This window comes from Balearica regulorum, chromosome 1 (assembly GCF_011004875.1).
Source record: "Balearica regulorum gibbericeps isolate bBalReg1 chromosome 1, bBalReg1.pri, whole genome shotgun sequence".
In the NCBI taxonomy this organism is placed as follows: Eukaryota; Metazoa; Chordata; class Aves; order Gruiformes; family Gruidae; genus Balearica; species Balearica regulorum.
This window is the reverse complement of record NC_046184.1, coordinates 83,579,875-83,607,052: the sequence shown is the minus strand read 5'-3', so window position 1 is coordinate 83,607,052 and position 27,178 is coordinate 83,579,875. Positions and strand designations below refer to the sequence as shown.

At 48.6% G+C, this 27,178-nt stretch overlaps 4 protein-coding genes across 6 annotated transcripts; 2 read left to right on the top strand and 2 right to left on the bottom strand.

Moving 5' to 3' along the window:
- The first annotated feature begins 840 nt into the window (after positions 1–840).
- On the top strand, positions 841–1,760 carry LOC142601421 (uncharacterized). The gene is made up of 2 exons (XM_075750741.1): positions 841–1,005; positions 1,104–1,760. Exons 1-2 carry the CDS (start codon positions 841–843, stop codon positions 1,758–1,760), a joined length of 822 nt encoding a protein of 273 aa, XP_075606856.1.
- A 4,378-nt stretch (positions 1,761–6,138) lies between these two features.
- Positions 6,139–7,077, bottom strand: LOC142601116 (olfactory receptor 10R2-like). Its single transcript, XM_075749720.1, has one exon. It carries the CDS (start codon positions 7,069–7,071, stop codon positions 6,139–6,141), a length of 933 nt encoding a protein of 310 aa, XP_075605835.1. The 5' UTR covers positions 7,072–7,077.
- A 6,743-nt stretch (positions 7,078–13,820) lies between these two features.
- Positions 13,821–20,727, bottom strand: LOC104630018 (olfactory receptor 2A12). 3 transcript variants are annotated; one of them, XM_075742903.1, is made up of 2 exons: positions 20,719–20,727; positions 13,821–14,753 (listed from the first exon to the last, which is right to left on the bottom strand). In XM_075742903.1, the coding sequence occupies exons 1-2, from the start codon at positions 20,725–20,727 to the stop codon at positions 13,821–13,823; spliced, it is 942 nt and encodes a 313-aa protein (XP_075599018.1). The 3 variants fall into 3 exon arrangements, with proteins under 3 accessions (XP_075599018.1, XP_075599017.1, XP_010310130.2); XM_075742902.1 differs by lacking the exon at positions 20,719–20,727 and adding an exon at positions 18,472–18,483; XM_010311828.2 differs by lacking the exon at positions 20,719–20,727 and having other exon boundaries at positions 13,821–14,759.
- A 1,134-nt stretch (positions 20,728–21,861) lies between these two features.
- On the top strand, positions 21,862–22,800 carry LOC104634583 (olfactory receptor 10R2). Its single transcript, XM_010301144.2, has one exon. It carries the CDS (start codon positions 21,868–21,870, stop codon positions 22,798–22,800), a length of 933 nt encoding a protein of 310 aa, XP_010299446.1. The 5' UTR covers positions 21,862–21,867.
- The last annotated feature ends 4,378 nt before the right edge of the window (positions 22,801–27,178 follow it).

Below are 27,178 nucleotides of genomic sequence, written 5' to 3'. Positions count from 1 at the left end.
CTGTGCCATCTGAAAAACTACCTCTATTTCTACGAACAGCCCAAAAGGCTGAACGTTCAGAAATCAAAAGTAAATGTCTCTAACACATTTATCTTGATGGAAGGTACTTGAAGAGACCTCAGGATACAAATCCCGACAAAGCCCATTGCCTCTGGGGTGAAGTACAGGAGACACGGTGCTGCAAACTGGAATATTCTGCAGTCCTTGAGATGTTCTCAAGGCATTTCTGCTCCGCAGCCTTGCCCAGACACACCTGCCCCAGGCACCTGTGTCTTTCTTAACCACAGCAGGCATCGGGGCAGGTTTGGGATTCCTTCTGCCTGGGTCACTCTCCACCCTGCCCTGCCAAACAGGGGGCAGAGAGGGAAGGGAAAGGGAAGGGGCATTGGAAGAGGAAGGCACAGGACAATGTGGGCTTCGGCTGGACAGAAGAGCTGAGACAGCTGAGGCTGTTCAACCCGGAGAGGCAAAGGCTCACGGGGGTTGCATGGAGAGGATATGGAGTCTCCACCTGCAGAGCTACTCAAAACCCAAGGGGACTCAAGTCTGGGCAACCTGATCTAATTGAAACTGCTTGGGAAAGGGGTTGGTCTGGAGGATCTTGAAGGGCTCCTTGTGACTTCAGCAGTTCTGTGGCTCTGGGATCCCATGACATGGGGAAGGGCAAGGGGAAGGAGGTCCTCTCCCCAAGAGTGCAATGTGGGTTTGGGTGGGAGGGCAGAGGCGAGGGCTGAAGGGAGAGCTGTTGCAGGGCAGGGCCAGGGAGGAGAAGGCAGAGGAGAGCGCTTGGCCCTGTAGCAGCTCCCCCTCCCTGTGCCAAGCGCTGGGAAAGCCTCTGCCATGGAAAACAGGAGCGGAAGTGGGGAGCAGAGCTGCTCCCTGAGCTCACCCGCAAAGGGTGGGGCCAGCTGGGATGATGTCACAAGCAGGGAGGTGAGGTCGCAGAGGAAGTCCTTTCCTATTGGTCCCCGCCACTCTGGAAGAGCCCTCACCGCTGCTGCCCAGGTAAGCGAAGGGCCAGAGCCTGCGCAGGAGAGGCCCTGAGCTGAGCCCTTCAACCGAGGGGTGGGTCCTGGGAGAGCACGTGGGGACGCCCTGCCCAGGCAAGGCTTGGCCAGGCCCTGGCAAGCCGAGCCTGGAGACAGGAGCCACTAGCGAGGGCCAGCAAGGAACGCAAGGACAGGCGGGCAAGGCAGGCAGGGCAGGGGAAAGGCGCAGCGTGGAGATTCCTGCGTGAGCAAGCTGCGAGCAGCATGTCTGGAGCAGAGGAGGTCTGCACGGTGCCCGAGCAGGAGAGGGAGCCCGAAGCGACAGGTTCTGGGGACCCCTCCGAAGGCAGCGAAGCAAAGGCCAAAAAGAGCCGCTCCTCCCGGTCCTCCCGGGCCGGGCTGCTCTTCCCTGTGAGCCGCGTAGACAGGCAGCTGCGCAGAGGCCGCTTTGCTGAGCGCTTTGGAGCCGGGGCCCCCGTCTATCTGGCTGCGGTGCTGCAGTGGGTGACGCACAAGACCATGGTCGTGGCTGGCAAGATTTCCAAGAAGAGCAAGCAGCAGCGCATTTCTCCATCGCACTTGCGGACAGTGGTGCAAAAGAACTCCGTGCTCAAGCAGCTCCTGCGAGTCAGCGTGCCCAGGGGCGGCGGCAGGGCTGTCCCCCACAGCCAGCGCGTGGCCTCACCCTCCAAAAAGAAGACGACCAAGAACAGGAAGAGGTGCCCCAGACAAAGGGATGCACCTGCCCGCGCCACTGCTGCTGTCAAGTGAGCAAAAAGCAGAAGCTCTTGCCCCACACCAGCAAGGCAAGGCAAGGGTTTTCACATTTGCAGGGCTCTTGCCAGTTCCGTATCTATGATGTAAGGGTACAATAAACGTTTTTGCCATGCCATGCGGAACATGGGGCCTTTTGTGCAGTGTGTTGGACTAGCATCTCCTGTCTGGACAAGGGCACGCAGCTGGACATGGGGATAAAGCTCTGCAAAGGGAGGCAGTAGGGCTGCCCCTACAGGCACGGGTTGTGAGGGATGGTGAGGGTGAAGGCTTCTGGAAGAGCAAAGGTCCCAAGTCCCACAGCTGCCTGCCCATGCAGAGCCCGGCGGCCGGTCTGTTCCACACCTTTCTTCCCACGGCTCCCGGAGAGCCCTCAGGTTCTGGATCCAGGCTGAGCACGCTCCCCACCTTTCTTCCAGGGGAAGCACACAAGGACTCTCCTGTGGGAACTTCCCATCGGGCGTATCCCCACTCAGGACGCAGGGAAGGCAGGAAAAGCCACTTTCTGACAGTGACTGTTACTCATTTTTCCCCACTTTTCCAATCTATTTCCACACTGCAAGTGGTGTTAAGTATGTATCCTGTATGTCTAGGCTGACGTTAGTTTTCCCTGGAACTCCACGAGAGGAGAGGAAGAGAAAGGAAGGGCGTACGTGCCATAGGGACGTGTGTCGTCTGGTTTCCATTTGGCAAATGCATCCCATTTAAAACTGCTACAAACAGGTGACCCAGCTCATTGCAGGACTCCATAGAAATTCAGTGCACGAAGTGCTTTGGCTCAAGGACAATTAGGAACACACTTTTCTTTCACTCTTGTTTATCAACACGTGCCAAAAGTGGTTTCCACCAGAGACAAGGGGAGAGATACCTCCATCTCCCGTCGCCTTTAAACCTCAGAGACAATAGGTAGCACGTAAACACATTTCTAAGACACCTGGGAAACTATCTCCGTGGCACCACAAACCTCTTGTTACTGATGTAAATGATGATACTGATATAAATACTGATCCTATGGGGAATTTATAAAACAAACAGGTATTGCTGACTAATAATGAGAGCTCCAAAGGCAACAGTCACCTGCGGCAGTAGTAAGAGATTTAAAACATTTCCAGTGTGTTAGGGCAATCAAAGGTTACAAAGCCCACCCCAACACCTGACATGTGAAAATAAGCCAAGGGTAACCAGAGTTTTGGGCCTCTCCTTTCCTGGTGTTGAGGGGTGTGGCACAGGATAGCCTGCCATGAGAAAGAGATGCAGGAGAGCATGTCCCTAAGCGTGACCCATCCTGAGGTGTGTTAAACATCTGCGCTAGAATTTCTGTCTGTGAAAGGAGCCATATTCCGCGTTTGTTTGTTTAATCGCAAGGTACTTTTTCCAGCTATGGGGCAAGACTGGAGTGGAGGAGGGGTGAACGGATGCCCCCTCTGAAGCTTTCAAAGTCCCGGCCCTGTCACTGCTTGCAAGGTCTCTGCTACTGGCCCTGCTGGCTCAGCAGCTTCCAGTCCCCTCCGCCAGGTTGTCCCCGTTGGACGCCACATGAGAAGAACAGCGCTCTTTCTCAGTCACGGGGGTGACAGGAGGAAGCAGGCATCTCCAAAGGAGTGGGGTTGTTTCCACTGGGCGGGGCGCTGCGGGAGAACCCTGATCAGTGGGACCGAGCCCTGAACGGGGGACGTGGGCGTGGGCAGAGCCGAGGGACTCGCAGGGGGCACCTGCAGACCTGCTGTAAATCGCAGCAGGGATTTTCAGAGCCTTCAAGGCACGTGACGGGAGAGAAAATGGATGCAAAAAAGAAGAAAGGAAATGAGTGCAGAGAGGGAAAGGGGTCAGCAATGGCAGACGGCTGCAGATGCAATGTTTTGGATGAAAGGGGATCCGGGAGCTGTAGAGAGAATTATCACGGCCGACACGGGAAGGCGGGAGAGGACAAAAAGTCAGACGGAGGAAGAGCTAGAGGTGGTGACCGGGAAGAGCCCTCTGTGTTACACCGATCATGCATAAAGAAATGAAATGGGGCGCTTTTGGTCCTTCCAAAGGGGTGACCCTTGGTTTCTGTATCCTGATCACAATCTAGCCACCCCAACCACAGTAACAAATTTTCGGATTCAGCGTAACACCAGCAGGAGCTGAGCTTTTATTCCTGACAAGCTGCCACTAAAAGAAACGTGTAGATACATTTGTGCCTGTGCCTGCAAGCAGAAGAAGGGTTGTATTTATTATGGACGTGTGAGCGGACAAGGCAAGTGACCAGGAGCGTTCCCCTGTGCACGGGCGGTACGAGACTGATGAGGATCGCTGGGTACGTGGGCAAGTGGGAGTCACAGCGAAAGCTGGGAGCTGTCTTCCCCCGCTATGCCTGCCGCGCCTGCGTTCCCTGCACCGATGGCTGCAGCGGCTGTGCCGAGAGGCCCTCGGGCTGTGGCAGAAGGGGAGAGCTGCAGACTGGGTGGTGCTGGCCGCTGCGGCCAAGGCAGGCAGAGAAGCCGAGGTCACCGTCTGGCCTTGTCTCGGGGGAGGAACTGCCTGTTGTTGCAGTTGCCTTTGCTCGCAGCCCCGGGGGCTTCAGCGAGTATTTGCTGGCGGCCCTGTGCAGGCAGCCCGTAGCATCGTCACCAGCAGAGGTGTACATGCTTTGCAGAACAAGAAGTCTTAACTTCTAACAGCCCTCACTGTGGCCTCAGTTGCAGCACAACAAGGGCACTGGGAATCACCCGTGCCACTTGCAGAAGCTCCCTCAGACTTGCTATCATTGAAACACTGACTCCTTAATGAAGCCTCGTGCGGCTCCTCTCCGGGCACCACGGGACCCTCCCCTGTGCCGTTTGGGCCAGAGGCGCTACCACCGTGGCTGATGGGCTTGGCCTTGGCCAGCGGCGGATCCATCTTGGATTCAACTGGCATTGGCTCTATCAGACACGGGGGAAGCTTCCAGCAGCTTCTCGCAGAAGCCGCCCCTGTCCCGCTACCAAAGCCTTGCCATGCAACCCCAATACACACCCACATGCTCGGCTCAGGCTCTGGCAGTGCATTCCCTGTATGGCAGGTCAGGCACAGCCACCGCTGCTGCTGAAGCACTTGTTGCCCGATCGCTGTCAGATGAAAGTTGGGATTTCACCCTTTACTTAGCTCAGGCTCAGTTCCCTTCTCAGCCTTTTCCTTCTGTGTTCTTCCACCCACTTCTCCATCTACAGCTGCTCCCTGGAAGAGCCATTGTCACCTGCGTCTCCCTTCCCTGGGGTGCTCTTCAGCTGTGCTTCCCTTGCCATCTTAGGGAGGAAGTGACTGTTGTCTGGTACTCACTGTGAAATCCCTCCCCAAACCCCAGACCCCTGAGGCTGCCCCTCAAGATCCAAAACAAACAGAGATTGCTGCTGAGAAAACCGCAATCAGCTATGGGGAGGTGGAGATGGGAAAAAGCACCTGATTGCACAGCATACCAAAAATTAGATGCAATATAGATGCTGAGATGCCCCTGTGGGCATGGACTTTACTGACCACTGAAAGCTGAGGCTCCTGCAGTCCTGGCCTGTGATGGCCATCATGCCCTGTGATTTGAAGGAAGGTCTGGAAAGAGATGCACCCGCATCTTGTGCCCTTGGCTTGAGTCAGCCACGGGGAGTCCAGGGGAGCATAACAGTGGGGTGAAGCACAGGCTCACATATTGTGGCCAAAGGGAGACAGATTGTCAAGGACTTCAGCTCAGGGGGGGCTTAAGCTGACAGATAATTTCAAAAGCAAAATGTGGTTGAAAAGGAATAGGCAAAACCTTGAGGGATGCTTGGAGTTAGCAAGATTGTGTGCTCTGAGAGAGTTACTCTAACGCGTTTTGCGGTGCGGTTGGGAAGAAGGTGATTTTAGCGGGGCGTAGATTGCGTGTGTGCAGGAAGGGAGAACATGAGATGCAAACAGCACCGTTCTCAGACGGGAAAGAGGTACTCACGTGGGCGCCGAGCAACTTGGTGTTTCCCTTTAACCTTTCTGAATCTGACCAGGGAGGAAGAACTTGAGGGAGAGAAGTGGAAATAAGCCTGGGGCACGAGCAGAAAAAGCCCCAGCCCCTGAGCAAGATGTCGTTGAGACATATGCTGCTCCCTCACACTCTAATAGGCGTGTGCGCAGGCAGCCCAGCCATGAGGTAGGGCCATGTTTTGCTGTGTGGCATAACTAGGGCAGATGCTTTCTGATAGAGGAGACTCAGAGACAGATCAGCTCCCTGGCCGGACCTTCTCCTATTACGGATTATCACAGGATTATCCAGGTTGACATCCAGCACTATTCCAAATTGAATTGTACCCCGCTTTTTCAGTGCCAAAGTACAAAAAAGGCCTAAGGGGAGAGCCCATTCACACCAGAAATTCAAGGAGCTCCCTTCACCTCATCCAGTGCACAACTTTCTTCCCAGGCCTTCCCGCAGGGCCAAGTGCACATCCTTGTTCCTCAGGCTGTAAACCACAGGGTTCAGCAAGGGAGTCACCACGGTGTAAGTGACAGAAATCAGAGTGTCCTCCTCTAGGGAATAGGTGGATTTGGGCCTCAAATAGATGATGGAGGCGCACCCAAAGTGCACCACAACCACAGTGAGATGGGAGGCACAAGTGGAAAAGGCTTTACGTTTCCCCTCAGTAGAGGGGATCTTGAGGATGGTGTTGAAGATCAAGACGTACGAGAGAAGAATCAACAGGAAGGAGCCAAACACAACCACAATACAAAAAATAAAAATTACTATCTCAATGCCATTATTTTCCGTGCAAGCTGCCTGAATGACGGGACCCATGTCACAGAAGAAGTGATTAATTTCCTTCTCTCCACAGAAAGGCAATGTGAATATAAAGTAAGTAACTATCAGGGACAAGGTAAAGCCAGTCACTATTGCAAAGGCCACTAGCTGACTGCAGACCCTGCCGTTCATGAGGACTCTGTAATGTAAAGGTTTACATATAGCCACACATCGGTCATACCCCATTGCTGTTAGAAGCAGACAGTTAGTGCCTCCAAAGCCAATGAAGAAACACATCTGAACAGCACACCCAGTGAAAGAAATGGACTTTTCTTCCGTTATTAGATTTACCAGCATCTTGGGAATGATAGCAAATGTATAGCAGGTTTCTGAAAAAGAGAGAATGGAAAGGAAGAAATACATGGGGATGTGAAGATGACGATGAAGCCTGATGATTGTCATTAGCAGGACATTCCCAGTGAGGGTGACCAGGTAAGTCAGGGAAAAAAAGACAAATAACGGAATCCGCAGTTCTGGCAAGTCTGAAAATCCAATCAAGACGAACCCCATCACTTTGGTTTGATTCATCATGAAGTTTCTGATCTAGAAAGAGGTGATTGACAAAAAGAAATGTGGCATGAATGGTGAGAAAAGTATCAAAACCATTTCCCCTTCCTAATCCCCCAAGGACAGTATAACAGCAGGGAGTAGTCCTCCGACACAGGTGGACAGTATTTCTACAGTGAAGCCATAATAACACTGAGCAAGAGAACTTTGTTTCCTTCTGAGTTCCCTGCTTCTTTGCAAATTCTCCTTTCATTTTAGGAATATTATTAAATGTAGTATTATAAAACATTTCTTTGCTGTTCCTTCAGCAGGAAGTAAAATGGTAAGAAAACCAAGTTTGATACTTACTCCATAGTCAGAGCAGCAGCTCAGTCTAACAGCACTGAACGCGCAGGGTAAAAATCACTTGAGGCTTTTTTCAGGCTGAAACTCCCGTGGTTTTTATCTCACTGCATAATAAAATTTGGCATGCGGGGACTAGCCTGTCTTGAAATGCAACAGTCTTCAAAACCAGACATTTTAAATACAGGGGAAGGAAAAGATGGTTTTACGCTTGGACAAGACCTTCACTGTTCATCTAGCATTGCAAATACAGTCCAACAAACCATTTCTTTCCATGGTTCAGTATTTAAAAGCTAGTGATGTCAGATAAAACAAACTGCTGGTTCATTCAGTGTCAGTGTCAGTGCTATTTAAATACGTGTTAGTTTTTGGAGTAAAACATAGCTGTAATTAACTGCTTCATCGCAATGCAGAGTGACATACGAGGAAAGGCAAAACAGGGAACTGTTTCTTTCATGCCCGTAGTGCCGTAAAAGAGAGAAACAGGGCCAAATCCTTCAGCCCTGACACTCGTTGCACTGCTCTAGAGAGCACTCTTAACTTTGTAGTTCTCAGGACCCTACGGTTCCCCTTACCTGCATGTGCAACACCAGAAACCCAATGCTGACCTGCAGAAGCTGCTGGAATTTCTTACCTAAAGAAACATAGCTTTGATGACCGCTCTGAAATCACGGCTTGATGCCAACTTTGCTCAGTCTTGCCATTAATTTCATTCCTGAGATGTCAGTAGCAGTCTTCCCTATCTCCTCGACAAGGACTGGGAAGAAAAGGGGATAGACATCGTAACCACATTCCTGTCAGGAGAAAAACTAGCTTTTAGAAATGCAGGGCGTAGAACAAGTCTTCTTAATATCTGCAATTCAAACAAGTCACACCTTTATATATCCTGTGAGACCTCTGGGGCATAGTCTTTGTGGTAAATCAAAACCCAGGACTAATTGGTAACAGTGTCATCAATGGGACATAATGAAATACTACGAACTTCACGGTTTTAATTCATAAAAGAAAACCAATGAAGCAAGGCTTCAATGCAATTAGAATTAAAAGCTCTTCTCGCTAAAAAAGGAGGAATTTTTTCCCAAATTATCAGAAGTGTCTTGTTTAATATTATGACTGGAAAACGGTTTGACTTTCAAGTGGGGGCTGGGGAAGACTCCTTCCAGGCAGTCTCATTCTTTGAAATTACTTGTAAATAGCAAAGAAGTACCTTCACATGGGAAATTCTTGTCAGCGCAATTGGAGTTCTGAGTCACAAGGCAAACTTCTGGGCCAGGAAATCAATGAGTCGACCAAAGGCAATACGTCATTATGACATAAAATGGAAACCTGGGAGTTACCTCTGTCGGAATCGTCATGGAAGGGTTCAGAACATGAAGAAATGCCATCTCTCAGACCTTGTTGTTTCGATCTGATAGTTCATAATCTCAGCCTTCCCTGGAAGATTAGACCTGGTTTCATTAGTAACTCCTTGGTTAAATTTTTAGCAACATACGTTTTTCCTTGATTTCCATTCGAATTTTCAATATTCCAAAACTGTATGGACTGAAAAGGAAATAAAAACCAAAATCAGCATAAAATATACAGCATTGTTCTCTGGGTTAATATAATTCAATAGCAAGAAATGTAAGGATATGTGTTATGTCAGAGCTCCTACAACGGGGGCGGTATTCCACAGGCTTTAGTGGCACCAAGTGGGAAGACACCGAGAGTGGTAACTGAGAAGTTTGTTCTGAACTGAGGTGGTGATGTGGCAGATGGAGAGTGGCAAAAGACAACAGACAAACTAAATCTTGTGTAGTGCCCCAAGCAGAATAATAAGCGGAATCACATATTTTGAAGCCGCTGGAAGTGAAAGTAAGTCTTTCCTATGAGCTTAGTGGAAACAGGACTTGGGCTCCAGCCCTGCAACCAGGTATCCAAGGGGTTAATCTCACTCCCATGAGAAAAAGTATGGGTGGACCAGATGTAAAGTTCCACACGTGTAGTGTGCCCAGGAGTGCCAGGCTTAGGACTCAGCAGTGTGCCTTTCACAACATGCAAAACTGCGGTCAAAAACGTGATCTGATACGGACTAGGATGATGAGATTCAGTAACCTCTCCTGCCACCAGCTGAGACTTTCTGAGATGAGGGTAATCGTTTGATGTGCATTGCCGTGTCTGTGAATGACAGTTTGTGTTCGACCCACAAGGCTGACCAAGCACCAGGCCACGGTGTTACAGTCCTAAAATCCCCAGTGTGCTTTTTAGGCTTTAGCTTTCTATTGGAAACCGTTGTGCAGCACTGCTGTACTCTGAGGGACTGTAGTCCAGAAGAAGCTCCTGGACTGGGTGGGTGCAGGATCAGGTTCCAGTCACTATTTCCAATGCCCTGTGTCACGGCCTTCCTATTCCCAAACACAAGTCTTAAAACCATGAGATGCATTTTGCAGTAAACACGCACTCACACCACTGATTATCACCACAATAGTTACGGAGCTGAGGTCTGAGGCACTGTTGAACCTCACCTGTCTCCTGGGTTCTTCCAAAATATCAAAGCTAGGGCTAGAAACCAGTCAAGGAGAAAGAGATACACCTTTTTTCCAGCTCTGTCCCCAGCCCTGGCTCCAGGCACTTAGAAACCCTTCCAAGGTAGCCCAGCCTGCATGCACCAGTGCAGCTCATGTGGCTGCACTGACTACCAGAGGGGCCTTGTGGGACCTTGGTTAACCTTTGACCTGTAACAGGAGGCATTCTGGATGGGGCTGTGCTCATTGAAGTGGTATGAGCCTCGCTGGCAGTCCCTTTTTGGAGGGCAAGAGCTACACTGAGTAGGTGGCCCCAGTGGCAGGGCTGAGGGGGAGTTAAGCACTTCAGTGGGAGTCTGGGGCATGCATAAGAGTCAGCGGAAGTCTCAGGTGACGTTGCATGCCTGGGAGTAGAGGAGCTGTAAAGCTTTTCATGTGAGTCTTTGATTGTAGGGTCACTGTTTGATTGTAGGGTGGGGGTAAGGCCAGGATACTTCAAAAGCCGAGTTAAATTGTGCTATGGAACACTGCAGCAGACTGATGGAGGACAGAATGGGACTAAATGTCCTGGAAGGTCATACGGTATCTTAGACAACCTCATCTCCATCACAGCTACTTTTCCATCACTAATACCCTGCAGAGAGCATCCGAAAGTTACCCTTGGTAGGCTTCGCTAGAACACACATGTTCTGCACTGAGGAGGGGCATGAGGTGAGAGACGGAGACAGTGCAGGGTTCTTTCTGGATCTCACTAAGAAGGAATTAATAAATGACTTAATAAAACAGCTGTTTCAATAAGATAGAATAAGAAGAGGCAGAGAAGATCCAGATCTTGAGGGGATGGTTAACCAGAGGGCCTCAAATCAAACCTCCTCTAACCCCTTCCTGTGCTTACAGGCTTCTTGATCCTCTCAGGCATCTCCCATTCTGCCCTATCACACCAGCTCCCCCATTCCTGTGTTTTCTTCCCTCCCCACTTTGGCCTCTGCAGCAGCCCTCAGCCAAGCATCCTCAGTTGCTCATGGGGAAGAAGCATCCTCCTTGCTCTCCATGGCATTCCCCTAGCACAGGGTGCTGTAGCCAGGACAAGGCAGTGAGGCACATACACAGCCTGTTTAACAGAGCATATTGCACACAGTCACGGTGCTTCTTATAGAGCAGCTCAGGAACATAGCTCGCTAGGTTTCCTGCCTCTCACAAACAGCATTTTACATCAACGACCTTCAACACTGGACCCTCCCCAGCCTCTCATTTTCCCAGTCCTGTCGGCGTTACGTTATGTGGTTACATATTCATCCCCATAAACACAAAGGAGTACAAAGGAGCAATGGCAGGCAGAGGAACCCCAGTCACCTAGGCAGAGGCAACGGAGTCCCCCGATGTGGCTTTTCCCAGGGCTGTCACAGGAGAGAGATCGACTGCGCTGTCTGTGTATGAGACCCACCAGACGAGTATTGACTCTCCACTGCTCACCTCACAGACTGAAGGGAGGAACGCACTTCTTTGGCCATGTCCTGCATCTGAGCACCTGTCGTAGACAAAAAAATAGCTTAAACAGTGACTGTTCAGGCAACACATGACTGGGTGCATGTGTATGGCAAGGTCTGTGTGTGTCAATGTCTGAAACTGAATTCTGAACTCTCAGACAGAAGCCTCCTAGTTGCTAACCACAACCAGTATGGGCTGGTTGTAAATTATGGTAACACCTGGAATAAGCAAAAGTGGCGTGTCCTGAACCCTACAATTAATAAAGGGATGGGAGACAGAACCATCCATTAGGAGGCTGATCAGACATTGTACTACTCACATAGACAATTTAGATTGGGAAAACTGGAGGCATGGTGTTCCAGAAAGAAGAGGTGGCGCCAAAAAGAAGGGTTCCCCAAAAGAACAAGGGATCTTGAGAAGAAGAAGTAGGGGACCCAGAAAGAAAAAGATGAAGATCCTGGCTGGAGGAAATACCCTGGAAGTGGGGCAAGATCTCAGGGACCAGAGAGCTGCACGGAGACAAATGCCGGGGGGTGCCCAGGGACCTTGACCAGCAACCTCTGAAACTGGTAACAATGAGCAGCTGCACAGCAGGAACCAACGCAACTTTCTGCCTGACCTTCCCGGACATGTGGTAACCTCCCTGCTGGGAAGGGAAGTTGCAGTCTCTGGGCTGTAGAACCGTGCATGTGCTGAACCTCATCAGCTCACATGTGTGAGTGTGTGTGTGCATGTGCATGTGTGAGAGACAGAAATAATCAAATAGGGGCTAATCTTGTTGGTTGTCAAATAAAACCTAGGAACTGAAAGCCACCATGGGGATAAGTAAGGGTAATGAAGGCAGTGAAGCTCTCTTACAGGTCCAGTTATCCAAATGTTATAGGTACCGTGCTAATGGTAATGCTTTTTGTGCTGATATCAAGAATGATCCTCTTTAGGGAAAGGTGATTTTTTTATTCTCACCTCTCTCTCACTTTTAAAATTCTGTAAGATTTTTAATATCTTATAATTTTGTTCATTGCATGAGTACCTTAGAAAAGGGAATTTGATCCCTCAGTCATCTCAGTGTTCCAGAAACAGCTATAATTAATGTCTATCTTTCTAAATTTAACTGTGGCTATTGTGGTTTGAATTTCAAGTGCTCTTTCTATTTTTTCAGTTCTGCTTTTCTTGTGTTCACTAGAAAAAGCCGAACTTCTACAGGGTTCAAGTAGGAACAGACTAATGTATCTGCTTTATCAGCGCTCATCATTAGAATATCTGCAGTAGTCTCCTCTGGTAGATGAACATCAGTTCAAACCAAATGGTAAGTGGCTAATCAATTTTTGACATTTAGTGCTTTCACATTAGTGAACACAGCCATGGCTGGCTCCTGATGCTGAAGGGGGTGCCAGCTTTCACATTTCCCTTCTCTTCAAAGAGGACAGCTCTCTCAACTGCTACATATTTCACAGGGGATTTTTTTCTTCTCCTCTAAACTTCTATCAGGTAGAAAGATCTAGAGTAATTACATGTTGTAGTCCATTATTTTGACAACTCCATCCCAGTTAGTAGCCTTATTTCCTGGAAGGGATGATCCTACAGGCAATTAATTCCATGAAAGCTGATAGACCGGTGGAACATATAACACATTTTAACCATTAGACCTCCTAGTTAGATGTGTCAACCCAGAGACCAAGGAAGATTTTCTAAAGCATAATTGTCAGCAAATGGAGCTGCAGACAGACATTTGAAATGTGGGTAAATGAGAAAGTGCTAAGAGACTACACCCTGAGTCAGGATTAGTGCAAGAACTATATTGCAGAGCGCAGATACCTCAGCTAGCTCAGGCTGAGGAACTGCTGTGGGTAACAGCCTGGCAAAACCACAAAGCTAGGTTCTGCACTGCATTGGTCATCATTTTCACTTCCTACATGAGAGGTATCAGGCTCAAAAGTGTTCACAGGCTTGTTCACACTCCTGAGAAGCAAAGCCCACTAGCATCATGTTTTCTCTCTTTTTCTTTATAATAATAGAGTTGAAGCTCAAACATCCTCAGGATATAGAAAATACAACTATGGCATAGAAAAGTAATATCTCATTAGATCAATTGATATATTCAGAAAAAAATCTGCTACACAGTAGTTCATTCTGACTGCTAATTAGAATTGAGAAGACAAACTATTTTTTCCAGCAGGGTCCATAGTTCTGGTAAAGCATTCTACCTACCTAGGATGGCTGCATATGAGGAAGAATAATTAGTTATCTCTAATAAAAGGAATAATCATTAGTCATTTTGTGTTGTGATATTCATTAGACTGTACAGAGAAAATGAGATAAATGCATTTGAATAATATCTTGTGTTATGTTTTAACCACTTAAAATTCACTGAGAAATACCCGAAGAGCTCAAGAAGAAAGAGCAGAAAGACAGGAGACAGGTGAAAGCCTAGATCTCAAACTACATGGAATGAAAAACTCTTTTCCTTCTCTGAAGCTTCAGTAAGGCTTCCTTCACCTGCTTGTTCCTCAGACTGTAAATCAGAGGGTTCAAACTTGGGCTGACAAGACTGTAGAAAAGGGAAAGAACTTTCTCCCTCCCAGATGAGTTACTGCTCCCAGGCCCCATGTACATGAAGATGGCATTCCCATAAAAGAGACCCACCACGATCAGGTGGGAGCCACAGGTGGAGAAGGTTTTGTGCCATCCAGCTGCAGAGCGGATGCGCAGAATGGTGGCCAGGATGTGCAGGTAGGAAATTAGGATCAAAGCTAAAGGGAACAGGAGGAAGCACACGCAAACAGCAAAGATCAGGACTTTATTGGCAGCAGTGTCAGTGCAGGCCAGCTTTAAGACAGCAAGGATTTCACAGAAGAAATGGTCAACCTCGCAGGGGCCACAGAAAGGCAGGTGTAAAGCCAGAGAGGCTTGCAGTGTACCAAATAGGAACCCAAAAGCCCATGAAACTGCAGCAAGGGTGAGGCACACCCTCTGGTTCATGATAAAGGCATAGCGGAGAGGATGGCAGACTGCCACATAACGATCATAAGACATCACGGCCAGCAGCACACACTCTGTAAGTGCAAAGATTAAATAAAGATGTATCTGTGTCCCACACCCAGCAAAGGAGATGGTTCTGCCTTGTCCAAGGAGGTTCCTCAGCATATGGGGGACATTGTTGGAGGCATAGCAGATGTCCACGATGGAGAGGTGGCAGAGGAAGAAGTACATGGGGCTGTGCAGGTGGTAGTCCAGGCAGATAAGCACAAAGACAAGTGCGTTTCCCATCAGAGTGACAGAGTAGAGGACTGAGAAAGCACCAAAGAGGCAGAGCTGCAGGGCTGGATTGATGGAGAACCCCAGGAGGATGAATTCTGTGACAGATGTTTCATTCTGCATGCTGGGCTGGAGGTGAGACAGTACAAACTGCGACCACGGGGATCTGGAAGGGAAGGAGCAAGGCAAAGGAAAGAAAACTGAAAGTTTTCCTAAGAATGTTGCATCCTTTACTCCTTACGCTGCAGCTCCCTTCTCCCTGTTTTTCCCTCTGACTCCAGTGGAAGGTGCATACTACCCTTACGATGCTGAGCAATGTAGATCTGAATTGCAAGCTCTAATCTCTGCACAAAATTGAGCAGTTTTGAGCAATCTCACATGGCTTTACTGCCTAGCTTGCCCATGATGCTTTTCTTTTTCTGGGTTGGTTTGTCTGGGGTTTTTTTGGGGAGGTGTGGAGTTTCTTTGTTAGAGAAAATAACAGTGCTCTTTCACGATGAAGACTGCAGGTGTTGATTCAGATGAAGTCAGAACATCTTCAAAACAGCTATTTTAAATTAAGTCTACATTAAAATTAATGCACAGTTTACAAAATAATTCTAGTTTACCATTAAACCAACTGGCATTTCTAATCCATTGCTGTGTCCTCTTTACCTTAGTGAAATGCATTTATATTGAATCCTGCAGTTGCTTGATCCATTATTCTATACCTAACTTCACTTCAAATTGCTGAACAAACTGAGAGCTACACTTTGAGGTACAGCAGATAATTATCACTAAAAGAATGTTACGAACACTTATACACAAGAGTTTCCTTACCTGTAGCATCTGGACAAATGTGATTTGCTCAACTCTGTGTTTTTTGATTCGGGAAACCTTATAAGAAAGTTCTGTGTACTTTCTCAGACCACAGGTGAAACGAGCTGCTCCACTCTGTTCAGCTCCCTACATTCATTTGTTTTTAAACCCAAAGTTTTTTGTGTAATGTGTCTGAAGGGACGTTATTTTGATTGCCAACAGGCAGTACAAAAATTAATCTCAAGTATAAATCCCCAGAGTTCCATACTTGAACTCTGGGGATCCTTCCAGAAAGTAAACACCACTTTATTCTGAAATGGACATGGCATTATACTTGCTGGCCCTTCATTCATATGGGTTTTCTTCTCTGTTAAACACAATCGCCATCACTTTCCCCTTTATGCCTTCGCTGCCTCTCAGTATTTCCCCTTCCTCCAACAGTGTACAGAACATTTTGTTTCTGAGATACCAGTATAGGATAAATCCTACTGCTAGGAGTTGCCAAATCCAGCATCTCAATGCAGTACAACACTACTGCAGTTCCATGTCCCCATGTTCAGCCAAGTAGTGAGGCTGAGCATGTGTTTTCCAACTGGCAAATGTACACATGCATACATATATACATGGCCTGTCATGTAGATCCACAGTAATTGAAAACAAAGCACTCACACAAATACAAAGAGCACAAAGAGCCTTGATCCTGTCCCCTCGCAGACTACTCAGGATGAAAGACACTCGGTGGAAAATATATACGTACACACAGAAGGAATATGGGTCCCATCAGTAGCTGGCCTTAGACAGTTAATCTATCCAGTATTTGGCCCCAGGATCCCAGGGTCTCCCAGCTGCCTCGGGTAAAAAACCACACAGATGAAAAGGATCTCTTCAGTATTTGTTCCAGACCTACAACCTTACCAGATCCACTGGTCTCTCCCATAGCTAGCTTGAGCCTCCCAGTCCCTCCAATACCTGACTTTCAGACCTTCTGGTTTCTTCAGTATCTGTCCCAGACCCATGGCCACTCCAGTCCCTGGGTCCTAAGCCGCTTATTCTGCTTGCTGACTAGTCCAGCTTGATGCTCACTAGCAGTTACACACACTGACATACACAGCCCCACAATATCCACACACTGTGGTCTCCACAGTTGCTGGTACCTCAGGTCCATGGTCCCCTTTTTTGGTTGCTGGCACTTAGACCTTACACACAAAGTAGAGACCTACTCACTCAGGAAAATAGAAATGGAGCTTAGTAAGAAGATGGGACAGATTGTGGTAATATCATGGGGAAATCAGAATAAACAACAACCTGTAGTGTATCTGGGTTCTAGGTTTTATTTGACAACCAACAAGATTAGCCCCTATTTGATTATTTCTGTCTCTCACACATGCACATGCACACACACACTCACACATGTGAGCTGATGAGGTTCAGCACATGCACGGTTCTACAGCCCAGAGACTGCAACTTCCCTTCCCAGCAGGGAGGTTACCACATGTCCGGGAAGGTCAGGCAGAAAGTTGCGTTGGTTCCTGCTGTGCAGCTGCTCATTGTTACCAGTTTCAGAGGTTGCTGGTCAAGGTCCCTGGGCACCCCCCGGCATTTGTCTCCGTGCAGCTCTCTGGTCCCTGAGATCTTGCCCCACTTCCAGGGTATTTCCTCCAGCCAGGATCTTCATCTTTTTCTTTCTGGGTCCCCTACTTCTTCTTCTCAAGATCCCTTGTTCTTTTGGGGAACCCTTCTTTTTGGCGCCACCTCTTCTTTCTGGAACACCATGCCTCCAGTTTTCCCAATCTAAATTGTCTATGTGAGTAGTACAATGTCTGATCAGCCTCCTAATGGATGGTTCTGTCTCCCATCCCTTTATTAATTGTAGGGTTCAGGACACGCCACTTTTGCTTATTCCAGGTGTTACCATAATTTACAACCAGCCCATACTGGTTGTGGTTAGCAACTAGGAGGCTTCTGTCTGAGAGTTCAGAATTCAGTTTCAGACATTGACACACACAGACCTTGCCATACACATGCACCCAGTCATGTGTTGCCTGAACAGTCACTGTTTAAGCTATTTTTTTGTCTACGACAGGTGCTCAGATGCAGGACATGGCCAAAGAAGTGCGTTCCTCCCTTCAGTCTGTGAGGTGAGCAGTGGAGAGTCAATACTCGTCTGGTGGGTCTCATACACAGACAGCGCAGTCGATCTCTCTCCTGTGACAGCCCTGGGAAAAGCCACATCGGGGGACTCCGTTGCCTCTGCCTAGGTGACTGGGGTTCCTCTGCCTGCCATTGCTCCTTTGTACTCCTTTGTGTTTATGGGGATGAATATGTAACCACATAACGTAACGCCGACAGGACTGGGAAAATGAGAGGCTGGGGAGGGTCCAGTGTTGAAGGTCGTTGATGTAAAATGCTGTTTGTGAGAGGCAGGAAACCTAGCGAGCTATGTTCCTGAGCTGCTCTATAAGAAGCACCGTGACTGTGTGCAATATGCTCTGTTAAACAGGCTGTGTATGTGCCTCACTGCCTTGTCCTGGCTACAGCACCCTGTGCTAGGGGAATGCCATGGAGAGCAAGGAGGATGCTTCTTCCCCATGAGCAACTGAGGATGCTTGGCTGAGGGCTGCTGCAGAGGCCAAAGTGGGGAGGGAAGAAAACACAGGAATGGGGGAGCTGGTGTGATAGGGCAGAATGGGAGATGCCTGAGAGGATCAAGAAGCCTGTAAGCACAGGAAGGGGTTAGAGGAGGTTTGATTTGAGGCCCTCTGGTTAACCATCCCCTCAAGATCTGGATCTTCTCTGCCTCTTCTTATTCTATCTTATTGAAACAGCTGTTTTATTAAGTCATTTATTAATTCCTTCTTAGTGAGATCCAGAAAGAACCCTGCACTGTCTCCGTCTCTCACCTCATGCCCCTCCTCAGTGCAGAACATGTGTGTTCTAGCGAAGCCTACCAAGGGTAACTTTCGGATGCTCTCTGCAGGGTATTAGTGATGGAAAAGTAGCTGTGATGGAGATGAGGTTGTCTAAGATACCGTATGACCTTCCAGGACATTTAGTCCCATTCTGTCCTCCATCAGTCTGCTGCAGTGTTCCATAGCACAATTTAACTCGGCTTTTGAAGTATCCTGGCCTTACCCCCACCCTACAATCAAACAGTGACCCTACAATCAAAGACTCACATGAAAAGCTTTACAGCTCCTCTACTCCCAGGCATGCAACGTCACCTGAGACTTCCGCTGACTCTTATGCATGCCCCAGACTCCCACTGAAGTGCTTAACTCCCCCTCAGCCCTGCCACTGGGGCCACCTACTCAGTGTAGCTCTTGCCCTCCAAAAAGGGACTGCCAGCGAGGCTCATACCACTTCAATGAGCACAGCCCCATCCAGAATGCCTCCTGTTACAGGTCAAAGGTTAACCAAGGTCCCACAAGGCCCCTCTGGTAGTCAGTGCAGCCACATGAGCTGCACTGGTGCATGCAGGCTGGGCTACCTTGGAAGGGTTTCTAAGTGCCTGGAGCCAGGGCTGGGGACAGAGCTGGAAAAAAGGTGTATCTCTTTCTCCTTGACTGGTTTCTAGCCCTAGCTTTGATATTTTGGAAGAACCCAGGAGACAGGTGAGGTTCAACAGTGCCTCAGACCTCAGCTCCGTAACTATTGTGGTGATAATCAGTGGTGTGAGTGCGTGTTTACTGCAAAATGCATCTCATGGTTTTAAGACTTGTGTTTGGGAATAGGAAGGCCGTGACACAGGGCATTGGAAATAGTGACTGGAACCTGATCCTGCACCCACCCAGTCCAGGAGCTTCTTCTGGACTACAGTCCCTCAGAGTACAGCAATGCTGCACAACGGTTTCCAATAGAAAGCTAAAGCCTAAAAAGCACACTGGGGATTTTAGGACTGTAACACCGTGGCCTGGTGCTTGGTCAGCCTTGTGGGTCGAACACAAACTGTCATTCACAGACACGGCAATGCACATCAAACGATTACCCTCATCTCAGAAAGTCTCAGCTGGTGGCAGGAGAGGTTACTGAATCTCATCATCCTAGTCCGTATCAGATCACGTTTTTGACCGCAGTTTTGCATGTTGTGAAAGGCACACTGCTGAGTCCTAAGCCTGGCACTCCTGGGCACACTACACGTGTGGAACTTTACATCTGGTCCACCCATACTTTTTCTCATGGGAGTGAGATTAACCCCTTGGATACCTGGTTGCAGGGCTGGAGCCCAAGTCCTGTTTCCACTAAGCTCATAGGAAAGACTTACTTTCACTTCCAGCGGCTTCAAAATATGTGATTCCGCTTATTATTCTGCTTGGGGCACTACACAAGATTTAGTTTGTCTGTTGTCTTTTGCCACTCTCCATCTGCCACATCACCACCTCAGTTCAGAACAAACTTCTCAGTTACCACTCTCGGTGTCTTCCCACTTGGTGCCACTAAAGCCTGTGGAATACCGCCCCCGTTGTAGGAGCTCTGACATAACACATATCCTTACATTTCTTGCTATTGAATTATATTAACCCAGAGAACAATGCTGTATATTTTATGCTGATTTTGGTTTTTATTTCCTTTTCAGTCCATACAGTTTTGGAATATTGAAAATTCGAATGGAAATCAAGGAAAAACGTATGTTGCTAAAAATTTAACCAAGGAGTTACTAATGAAACCAGGTCTAATCTTCCAGGGAAGGCTGAGATTATGAACTATCAGATCGAAACAACAAGGTCTGAGAGATGGCATTTCTTCATGTTCTGAACCCTTCCATGACGATTCCGACAGAGGTAACTCCCAGGTTTCCATTTTATGTCATAATGACGTATTGCCTTTGGTCGACTCATTGATTTCCTGGCCCAGAAGTTTGCCTTGTGACTCAGAACTCCAATTGCGCTGACAAGAATTTCCCATGTGAAGGTACTTCTTTGCTATTTACAAGTAATTTCAAAGAATGAGACTGCCTGGAAGGAGTCTTCCCCAGCCCCCACTTGAAAGTCAAACCGTTTTCCAGTCATAATATTAAACAAGACACTTCTGATAATTTGGGAAAAAATTCCTCCTTTTTTAGCGAGAAGAGCTTTTAATTCTAATTGCATTGAAGCCTTGCTTCATTGGTTTTCTTTTATGAATTAAAACCGTGAAGTTCGTAGTATTTCATTATGTCCCATTGATGACACTGTTACCAATTAGTCCTGGGTTTTGATTTACCACAAAGACTATGCCCCAGAGGTCTCACAGGATATATAAAGGTGTGACTTGTTTGAATTGCAGATATTAAGAAGACTTGTTCTACGCCCTGCATTTCTAAAAGCTAGTTTTTCTCCTGACAGGAATGTGGTTACGATGTCTATCCCCTTTTCTTCCCAGTCCTTGTCGAGGAGATAGGGAAGACTGCTACTGACATCTCAGGAATGAAATTAATGGCAAGACTGAGCAAAGTTGGCATCAAGCCGTGATTTCAGAGCGGTCATCAAAGCTATGTTTCTTTAGGTAAGAAATTCCAGCAGCTTCTGCAGGTCAGCATTGGGTTTCTGGTGTTGCACATGCAGGTAAGGGGAACCGTAGGGTCCTGAGAACTACAAAGTTAAGAGTGCTCTCTAGAGCAGTGCAACGAGTGTCAGGGCTGAAGGATTTGGCCCTGTTTCTCTCTTTTACGGCACTACGGGCATGAAAGAAACAGTTCCCTGTTTTGCCTTTCCTCGTATGTCACTCTGCATTGCGATGAAGCAGTTAATTACAGCTATGTTTTACTCCAAAAACTAACACGTATTTAAATAGCACTGACACTGACACTGAATGAACCAGCAGTTTGTTTTATCTGACATCACTAGCTTTTAAATACTGAACCATGGAAAGAAATGGTTTGTTGGACTGTATTTGCAATGCTAGATGAACAGTGAAGGTCTTGTCCAAGCGTAAAACCATCTTTTCCTTCCCCTGTATTTAAAATGTCTGGTTTTGAAGACTGTTGCATTTCAAGACAGGCTAGTCCCCGCATGCCAAATTTTATTATGCAGTGAGATAAAAACCACGGGAGTTTCAGCCTGAAAAAAGCCTCAAGTGATTTTTACCCTGCGCGTTCAGTGCTGTTAGACTGAGCTGCTGCTCTGACTATGGAGTAAGTATCAAACTTGGTTTTCTTACCATTTTACTTCCTGCTGAAGGAACAGCAAAGAAATGTTTTATAATACTACATTTAATAATATTCCTAAAATGAAAGGAGAATTTGCAAAGAAGCAGGGAACTCAGAAGGAAACAAAGTTCTCTTGCTCAGTGTTATTATGGCTTCACTGTAGAAATACTGTCCACCTGTGTCGGAGGACTACTCCCTGCTGTTATACTGTCCTTGGGGGATTAGGAAGGGGAAATGGTTTTGATACTTTTCTCACCATTCATGCCACATTTCTTTTTGTCAATCACCTCTTTCTAGATCAGAAACTTCATGATGAATCAAACCAAAGTGATGGGGTTCGTCTTGATTGGATTTTCAGACTTGCCAGAACTGCGGATTCCGTTATTTGTCTTTTTTTCCCTGACTTACCTGGTCACCCTCACTGGGAATGTCCTGCTAATGACAATCATCAGGCTTCATCGTCATCTTCACATCCCCATGTATTTCTTCCTTTCCATTCTCTCTTTTTCAGAAACCTGCTATACATTTGCTATCATTCCCAAGATGCTGGTAAATCTAATAACGGAAGAAAAGTCCATTTCTTTCACTGGGTGTGCTGTTCAGATGTGTTTCTTCATTGGCTTTGGAGGCACTAACTGTCTGCTTCTAACAGCAATGGGGTATGACCGATGTGTGGCTATATGTAAACCTTTACATTACAGAGTCCTCATGAACGGCAGGGTCTGCAGTCAGCTAGTGGCCTTTGCAATAGTGACTGGCTTTACCTTGTCCCTGATAGTTACTTACTTTATATTCACATTGCCTTTCTGTGGAGAGAAGGAAATTAATCACTTCTTCTGTGACATGGGTCCCGTCATTCAGGCAGCTTGCACGGAAAATAATGGCATTGAGATAGTAATTTTTATTTTTTGTATTGTGGTTGTGTTTGGCTCCTTCCTGTTGATTCTTCTCTCGTACGTCTTGATCTTCAACACCATCCTCAAGATCCCCTCTACTGAGGGGAAACGTAAAGCCTTTTCCACTTGTGCCTCCCATCTCACTGTGGTTGTGGTGCACTTTGGGTGCGCCTCCATCATCTATTTGAGGCCCAAATCCACCTATTCCCTAGAGGAGGACACTCTGATTTCTGTCACTTACACCGTGGTGACTCCCTTGCTGAACCCTGTGGTTTACAGCCTGAGGAACAAGGATGTGCACTTGGCCCTGCGGGAAGGCCTGGGAAGAAAGTTGTGCACTGGATGAGGTGAAGGGAGCTCCTTGAATTTCTGGTGTGAATGGGCTCTCCCCTTAGGCCTTTTTTGTACTTTGGCACTGAAAAAGCGGGGTACAATTCAATTTGGAATAGTGCTGGATGTCAACCTGGATAATCCTGTGATAATCCGTAATAGGAGAAGGTCCGGCCAGGGAGCTGATCTGTCTCTGAGTCTCCTCTATCAGAAAGCATCTGCCCTAGTTATGCCACACAGCAAAACATGGCCCTACCTCATGGCTGGGCTGCCTGCGCACACGCCTATTAGAGTGTGAGGGAGCAGCATATGTCTCAACGACATCTTGCTCAGGGGCTGGGGCTTTTTCTGCTCGTGCCCCAGGCTTATTTCCACTTCTCTCCCTCAAGTTCTTCCTCCCTGGTCAGATTCAGAAAGGTTAAAGGGAAACACCAAGTTGCTCGGCGCCCACGTGAGTACCTCTTTCCCGTCTGAGAACGGTGCTGTTTGCATCTCATGTTCTCCCTTCCTGCACACACGCAATCTACGCCCCGCTAAAATCACCTTCTTCCCAACCGCACCGCAAAACGCGTTAGAGTAACTCTCTCAGAGCACACAATCTTGCTAACTCCAAGCATCCCTCAAGGTTTTGCCTATTCCTTTTCAACCACATTTTGCTTTTGAAATTATCTGTCAGCTTAAGCCCCCCCTGAGCTGAAGTCCTTGACAATCTGTCTCCCTTTGGCCACAATATGTGAGCCTGTGCTTCACCCCACTGTTATGCTCCCCTGGACTCCCCGTGGCTGACTCAAGCCAAGGGCACAAGATGCGGGTGCATCTCTTTCCAGACCTTCCTTCAAATCACAGGGCATGATGGCCATCACAGGCCAGGACTGCAGGAGCCTCAGCTTTCAGTGGTCAGTAAAGTCCATGCCCACAGGGGCATCTCAGCATCTATATTGCATCTAATTTTTGGTATGCTGTGCAATCAGGTGCTTTTTCCCATCTCCACCTCCCCATAGCTGATTGCGGTTTTCTCAGCAGCAATCTCTGTTTGTTTTGGATCTTGAGGGGCAGCCTCAGGGGTCTGGGGTTTGGGGAGGGATTTCACAGTGAGTACCAGACAACAGTCACTTCCTCCCTAAGATGGCAAGGGAAGCACAGCTGAAGAGCACCCCAGGGAAGGGAGACGCAGGTGACAATGGCTCTTCCAGGGAGCAGCTGTAGATGGAGAAGTGGGTGGAAGAACACAGAAGGAAAAGGCTGAGAAGGGAACTGAGCCTGAGCTAAGTAAAGGGTGAAATCCCAACTTTCATCTGACAGCGATCGGGCAACAAGTGCTTCAGCAGCAGCGGTGGCTGTGCCTGACCTGCCATACAGGGAATGCACTGCCAGAGCCTGAGCCGAGCATGTGGGTGTGTATTGGGGTTGCATGGCAAGGCTTTGGTAGCGGGACAGGGGCGGCTTCTGCGAGAAGCTGCTGGAAGCTTCCCCCGTGTCTGATAGAGCCAATGCCAGTTGAATCCAAGATGGATCCGCCGCTGGCCAAGGCCAAGCCCATCAGCCACGGTGGTAGCGCCTCTGGCCCAAACGGCACAGGGGAGGGTCCCGTGGTGCCCGGAGAGGAGCCGCACGAGGCTTCATTAAGGAGTCAGTGTTTCAATGATAGCAAGTCTGAGGGAGCTTCTGCAAGTGGCACGGGTGATTCCCAGTGCCCTTGTTGTGCTGCAACTGAGGCCACAGTGAGGGCTGTTAGAAGTTAAGACTTCTTGTTCTGCAAAGCATGTACACCTCTGCTGGTGACGATGCTACGGGCTGCCTGCACAGGGCCGCCAGCAAATACTCGCTGAAGCCCCCGGGGCTGCGAGCAAAGGCAACTGCAACAACAGGCAGTTCCTCCCCCGAGACAAGGCCAGACGGTGACCTCGGCTTCTCTGCCTGCCTTGGCCGCAGCGGCCAGCACCACCCAGTCTGCAGCTCTCCCCTTCTGCCACAGCCCGAGGGCCTCTCGGCACAGCCGCTGCAGCCATCGGTGCAGGGAACGCAGGCGCGGCAGGCATAGCGGGGGAAGACAGCTCCCAGCTTTCGCTGTGACTCCCACTTGCCCACGTACCCAGCGATCCTCATCAGTCTCGTACCGCCCGTGCACAGGGGAACGCTCCTGGTCACTTGCCTTGTCCGCTCACACGTCCATAATAAATACAACCCTTCTTCTGCTTGCAGGCACAGGCACAAATGTATCTACACGTTTCTTTTAGTGGCAGCTTGTCAGGAATAAAAGCTCAGCTCCTGCTGGTGTTACGCTGAATCCGAAAATTTGTTACTGTGGTTGGGGTGGCTAGATTGTGATCAGGATACAGAAACCAAGGGTCACCCCTTTGGAAGGACCAAAAGCGCCCCATTTCATTTCTTTATGCATGATCGGTGTAACACAGAGGGCTCTTCCCGGTCACCACCTCTAGCTCTTCCTCCGTCTGACTTTTTGTCCTCTCCCGCCTTCCCGTGTCGGCCGTGATAATTCTCTCTACAGCTCCCGGATCCCCTTTCATCCAAAACATTGCATCTGCAGCCGTCTGCCATTGCTGACCCCTTTCCCTCTCTGCACTCATTTCCTTTCTTCTTTTTTGCATCCATTTTCTCTCCCGTCACGTGCCTTGAAGGCTCTGAAAATCCCTGCTGCGATTTACAGCAGGTCTGCAGGTGCCCCCTGCGAGTCCCTCGGCTCTGCCCACGCCCACGTCCCCCGTTCAGGGCTCGGTCCCACTGATCAGGGTTCTCCCGCAGCGCCCCGCCCAGTGGAAACAACCCCACTCCTTTGGAGATGCCTGCTTCCTCCTGTCACCCCCGTGACTGAGAAAGAGCGCTGTTCTTCTCATGTGGCGTCCAACGGGGACAACCTGGCGGAGGGGACTGGAAGCTGCTGAGCCAGCAGGGCCAGTAGCAGAGACCTTGCAAGCAGTGACAGGGCCGGGACTTTGAAAGCTTCAGAGGGGGCATCCGTTCACCCCTCCTCCACTCCAGTCTTGCCCCATAGCTGGAAAAAGTACCTTGCGATTAAACAAACAAACGCGGAATATGGCTCCTTTCACAGACAGAAATTCTAGCGCAGATGTTTAACACACCTCAGGATGGGTCACGCTTAGGGACATGCTCTCCTGCATCTCTTTCTCATGGCAGGCTATCCTGTGCCACACCCCTCAACACCAGGAAAGGAGAGGCCCAAAACTCTGGTTACCCTTGGCTTATTTTCACATGTCAGGTGTTGGGGTGGGCTTTGTAACCTTTGATTGCCCTAACACACTGGAAATGTTTTAAATCTCTTACTACTGCCGCAGGTGACTGTTGCCTTTGGAGCTCTCATTATTAGTCAGCAATACCTGTTTGTTTTATAAATTCCCCATAGGATCAGTATTTATATCAGTATCATCATTTACATCAGTAACAAGAGGTTTGTGGTGCCACGGAGATAGTTTCCCAGGTGTCTTAGAGATGTGTTTACGTGCTACCTATTGTCTCTGAGGTTTAAAGGCGACGGGAGATGGAGGTATCTCTCCCCTTGTCTCTGGTGGAAACCACTTTTGGCACGTGTTGATAAACAAGAGTGAAAGAAAAGTGTGTTCCTAATTGTCCTTGAGCCAAAGCACTTCGTGCACTGAATTTCTATGGAGTCCTGCAATGAGCTGGGTCACCTGTTTGTAGCAGTTTTAAATGGGATGCATTTGCCAAATGGAAACCAGACGACACACGTCCCTATGGCACGTACGCCCTTCCTTTCTCTTCCTCTCCTCTCGTGGAGTTCCAGGGAAAACTAACGTCAGCCTAGACATACAGGATACATACTTAACACCACTTGCAGTGTGGAAATAGATTGGAAAAGTGGGGAAAAATGAGTAACAGTCACTGTCAGAAAGTGGCTTTTCCTGCCTTCCCTGCGTCCTGAGTGGGGATACGCCCGATGGGAAGTTCCCACAGGAGAGTCCTTGTGTGCTTCCCCTGGAAGAAAGGTGGGGAGCGTGCTCAGCCTGGATCCAGAACCTGAGGGCTCTCCGGGAGCCGTGGGAAGAAAGGTGTGGAACAGACCGGCCGCCGGGCTCTGCATGGGCAGGCAGCTGTGGGACTTGGGACCTTTGCTCTTCCAGAAGCCTTCACCCTCACCATCCCTCACAACCCGTGCCTGTAGGGGCAGCCCTACTGCCTCCCTTTGCAGAGCTTTATCCCCATGTCCAGCTGCGTGCCCTTGTCCAGACAGGAGATGCTAGTCCAACACACTGCACAAAAGGCCCCATGTTCCGCATGGCATGGCAAAAACGTTTATTGTACCCTTACATCATAGATACGGAACTGGCAAGAGCCCTGCAAATGTGAAAACCCTTGCCTTGCCTTGCTGGTGTGGGGCAAGAGCTTCTGCTTTTTGC

What these genes read in the sequence shown, in the direction of transcription:
- LOC104634583 (XM_010301144.2), top strand. Translation starts at nt 21,868, where the DNA reads ATGATGAATCAAACCAAAGTGATGGGGTTCGTCTTGATTGGATTTTCA.
- LOC142601421 (XM_075750741.1), top strand. Translation starts at nt 841, where the DNA reads ATGGAAAACAGGAGCGGAAGTGGGGAGCAGAGCTGCTCCCTGAGCTCA. An exon ending in CCCTCACCGCTGCTGCCCAG is followed by an intron (nt 1,006 to 1,103) that starts GTAAGCGAAGGG and finishes CGCCCTGCCCAG; the next exon opens with GCAAGGCTTGGCCAGGCCCT.
- LOC142601116 (XM_075749720.1), bottom strand. Translation starts at nt 7,071, where the DNA reads ATGATGAATCAAACCAAAGTGATGGGGTTCGTCTTGATTGGATTTTCA.